Raw genomic sequence first — 4,354 nt, 5'->3', positions numbered from 1 at the left:
TGCCCTAAATATGATGAGAAAAAGATGTTCTCTTTAACAGGAGTGACAAGCTAAGGCATTGCCAAATTATAAGTCACAACAGCCTCAGATGATTGACAATAGTAAAGTATGTTGACAGCTTTATTCCTCAACTTCTGGACAATTGTAACAATAGCATCTCTATCCTTTTATGAACATGGTTCTCTTATCAGGCAGATTCTATTTATTCCTTCCTATTCATGTAGCATAGTTTAGTAATTAGAAAAGACCGATGTGCACCCTCATGAGCAAATTTGTGCTCGTGCTAAGCACCCAGCTTCCAAATGCATAAAGCCCTGTACAATGTAGGTGTGTTAATGGGCAACCTAATGAGTATTGAATTGAAGTGATTAGTGGGCTAACATCAAGGTATCATTAATCTTTAAAAGCTGTAACATTCAAATAGCACAGATGTATTTATTTAGAAAGATAATTTTTATTTTTCACATATAAAAATATTTAAGTATTTACAATTATATACATTTCTAGGCATCTTTACCTAGTAATGAAGATGAAATGGGACAGGACAACACTAAGTTTCAGCAGCTATCAGGACAAGTATGGTTATAAAAACTTCTACTACTGTTCAATGTTTTAATCAGATGAAATTCAGTTAATAAAAATTTGGCATTGCAAATACATTAAATATCATTTCCTTATTATAGATTGTATTGTAAAAACCTCCGAAAGGCTTTTTATATAGGCATAGAGATAGAGACCATATAACAAGCAACTTTTAAAAACAAATGTTACTACCCCCAACTTAATAAAAATCCACCGTGGTCTATTTGTTAAGTCAAGGTTGCCACATAGTTTCCATGTAAATGTAGAAGCAATTTAAAAATTCTAAACATCCTCCTAAAAAGGGGAGAAGAGGACCTCTGAAAAAATATATTTAAAATTCATTTTTTTTTAAAAAAAACCACTGCATTTTTTAAATTAGACAACCACAACTTTCACATTCACTCCTCTTCTGAACCTACTAGCAAAATACGAGACTCTAGCTAGAATTTGTATCAGGAAAATTATAGCCTCCGTAAATTCTGTTTGCTTTTTTTGCTGCAAGGAAGAGGTCCTAGTCTGAAAGACGTTTTTACTGGCATTCCAATGATGCAACAATCCTTGGCACTATGGTAGCTGCACATGCACTTTGTGCAAAAGTCAAAACCACAGCTTTCTCGGACACACGTTGCCCTTTGCAGATGGGAATCATATTTTGCAGGGGAACCACAGCGATGGCAAACTTTCAGACTCTCAGTATTCTTCAAAGTCTTTGCAACCTAAAAAACAAAAACCATAATCCAGCATTTATTTTGAAGTTATTTTTTTTAACCACTCTCCTGGAATGACCATATGAAACACGTTTTAAAAATTCCAAGAGATGGGTTCACAACGCACTCTGTCCTTGTTTAGTGACCAATCTGTTTGTGATTTTCTCAATAGGTAAAATGACTCCTAACAAACGTGATTGAGAAGATCATTGGTTGTTGCCACCTCAGGAAATGAGGTTTTCTTGTACAATGCTTTCTGCCTGATCTATTTTTCCCCTATCACAAGATAGAGATTGCCTAAACAGGCTACAGCTTCCTGAATTGCCTTTTTCCGTAACATAGTACTTTCTTAAAAAGCCCCTAACTTCAAGCTAACAAACTCAGTTCTGTGATCTTAAATTAGTAGATTAGAAGTCTCTAGCAAGCTGGCCTTGCTGCTTCAAACTGACCAAAGCACAATCAGTTTCACACTGGAAGCTTTTGTTGTTGGGCACATGGAATTTGGCTGTAAATAATGCAATGGTAAATACTCTATTGAGCCCTGGAAGTACAGTAGTTAAAATATAGCATGGCAGGCAAAAATATTAATCCTGACAGAAGTGAACATTGACTCAGCCTTCCAAAACCATAGATTGGTAAAATGAGGACCCAGATTTTGGGAGCAATTTGCAAATAATGCTTTTACATTGTAAACCGCCCAGAGAAAATGCTGTAAAGCACTATAGGGTGGTATATAAGTCTAAATGTTATTGCTATTGGTTCGGAAATGATTTCTTTATTATTGTCTTATTTGCAAATGGTCACTAGCTATGGTAGTCCCTAAAAGTGGATTATTGATTCAATAATTGACTGTTGTGAAATGTAATTATTTAATAAATGTATATGCTACTCAACTCCCAGAGATTCTGGGCAATTTACAAATTGTTTAAAACATTAAAATTAAGAATTGGTGCAACCTCTTGCCTATGTTGCCAATGATTTTGATTGACTCATTCAAACTAATTTTATTATTACATGTTAATCAGTGGATATCAAAGGTTTGCAAACTTTGTCATAGTAAAACTCCCTGCTACGAGCCTGCTCAGAGGCATAGTCAAATTTTTCTCCTGCCTTTGAGTTTGCTTATGCTCCAAAAGATTCTGCAGCTAAGGCTGACAATCTTAACAACTGGTTACAGTATATTAAATCAAGATTAAAATATTTGTGGATTACCTCAGAAAATTGTGAATGCCGGCTGAAAGAAGAGGTCTGAGCGTTTGCTTTCATTCGGGATGTTTTTTTAGAAAAGTTGATTTGTTTAGGTGCTACTTTCTGAATATACATTAATGGTTCACGATGGAGGGCATACTCCCTTGTATCACACTGTTTGGCAGCTACTGTGTTGCTATTCTGAAGAGAAAATACAATTTTAATAAACAATTAATATCATTAAACAATGGTTTGCTTCTGTCTGAAAATACAATAATTCATTACGATACTTGAACATAACACATTTTCATCTCTCCATATGCTGTACAGTAAATAGGCCTTTCAGAAATAACTGAGGAATTGAACACTTAACTAATTTTTTCCCAGAAAGTCTGTTTTCTGTTTGTCATAAAATTAACCTATGTTATAGAATTTAAAGTGGTTTCTTATTTTAGCTTTTTTATTCAAAGCCAGTCACTCAACCTCTAACCAATCATAGTTTGGGACCACTTGTTACATATTGTCTGCTCATTAAACCTTCAGAGAAAGGGATTGTGTAGACAGTAATGTTTGGAGAAAGCAAGTCTCCAGGAAGATCTCCCTCATGTTTTTTTTTGCAAGTTTATTTTCTTGCACATTATATTTAAGTTTTTAAAAATATCTACATACAAACATTAAATTTCCGTGACATATTAGTTGAATTATTTCTACTGTTTACAAACAAACTGCACATTTAAACTCTTACATCCTGCGGTATGGTTTACAGGGATTTTGTTTATAAAAAAATCAAGTCTCTTTGATAAAGATAGAGAAGCACTAGACCCGGGATAACGAACCTATGGCACACGTGCCACAGATGGCATGTGGAACCATTTGTCAGGGCACGCGAGTGCACGCTGGCAAGCTGAGTTCAGCCTTTTTAAAAGCAATTTTTCGCCCTCCCCAGGCTTTGATTTCCAGGTTGCTTGTAGAGCCGATTTTAGCCTTCTGGAGCATTCAGCCCTTAGGAGGCTTTCCTGATGGTCCCTGAAGGCTCCAGAGGACTAAAAACGCCCCTATGAGCAAACCGGATGTGACTTACTGTTTACTCATAGGATCATTTTTTGTCCTCCGGGCAGGCCAGGGGAGGCTGTTTTCGCCCTCCCCAGGGCGAAGCCTGTAGAGCACAAAAACATGCAAAAATGGGGGGGGGGGTTGGTGTTCGTGCCTGTCATGCGCCCTGGGGTGTATGTTGCTCAGTGCATTATGGGTGCAGCACGTCTGCGCATGATCCTCTGCACTCCCCCCGCTTATGGCACGCGAGCCAAAAAAGGTTCGCCATCACTGCACTAGACTTACCAAACTGAGTTTTAGTGCTTTGTTATACATCTGAAAAGCCCACTTGTCACCAAGAAGAATTTTCTTCCATGTAACGCTAACTTTAGCCATGCTGTTGTGGAAAGAAAACCCATAGTTAAAATCAGACAGCATTCTAATTATTACTTAACAAAAACCATAGAAATTTTCAATACACATATAACAGAAATATAGCCCTTTAAAAAAACACTATCCAGTTTATTGTTTCAGTGGACTTGCCTCCTTATAGAAAAGTATCAAGTAGAGCAGGGCTGTCAAACTCCCAGTCCATGGGCCAAATGTGTCACATGCTGGCGATACCCATGCCTGGTTTAGTCAAGGGGAAAAAGTCCCAATGTCACATGACGCCATGAGTTTGACACCCCTGAACTAGAGCGATATAGGTTATCCTTTTCTGAAAGGGTTTCCATTTCATTAAAATATAGAAAAGAAAAATGCTAAAAAAATTCATTGCTTAACCTTTAGGAATACATTTTCTTTCGTCCCAACAATAACTTCGTGAGTTAATCTAAAGTTCATCC

The 4,354-nt window shown here is 36.8% G+C and overlaps 1 protein-coding gene across 1 annotated transcript in view; it reads right to left on the bottom strand.

The window, feature by feature from the left end:
- Positions 1-418: 418 nt before the first annotated feature.
- Positions 419-4,354, bottom strand: part of FBXO5 (F-box protein 5) — a 4,884-nt gene continuing 948 nt past the window's right edge. The window contains exons 2-4 of the mRNA XM_014068871.2: positions 3,816-3,906; positions 2,502-2,678; positions 419-1,298 (exon numbers count right to left, since the gene is read on the bottom strand). Coding sequence (XP_013924346.1) covers positions 1,044-1,298; positions 2,502-2,678; positions 3,816-3,906 — 523 coding nt within the window. The 3' untranslated portion in view covers positions 419-1,043. The remainder of the gene's footprint in view (positions 1,299-2,501; positions 2,679-3,815; positions 3,907-4,354) is intronic.

Source organism: Thamnophis sirtalis, unplaced genomic scaffold, assembly GCF_051295495.1.
Source record: "Thamnophis sirtalis isolate CommonGarterSnake01/CBP01778 unplaced genomic scaffold, rThaSir2_p1.2 scaffold_6, whole genome shotgun sequence".
Classification (NCBI taxonomy): domain Eukaryota; kingdom Metazoa; phylum Chordata; class Lepidosauria; order Squamata; family Natricidae; genus Thamnophis; species Thamnophis sirtalis.
This window is presented reverse-complemented; position numbering and strand designations above follow the sequence as displayed.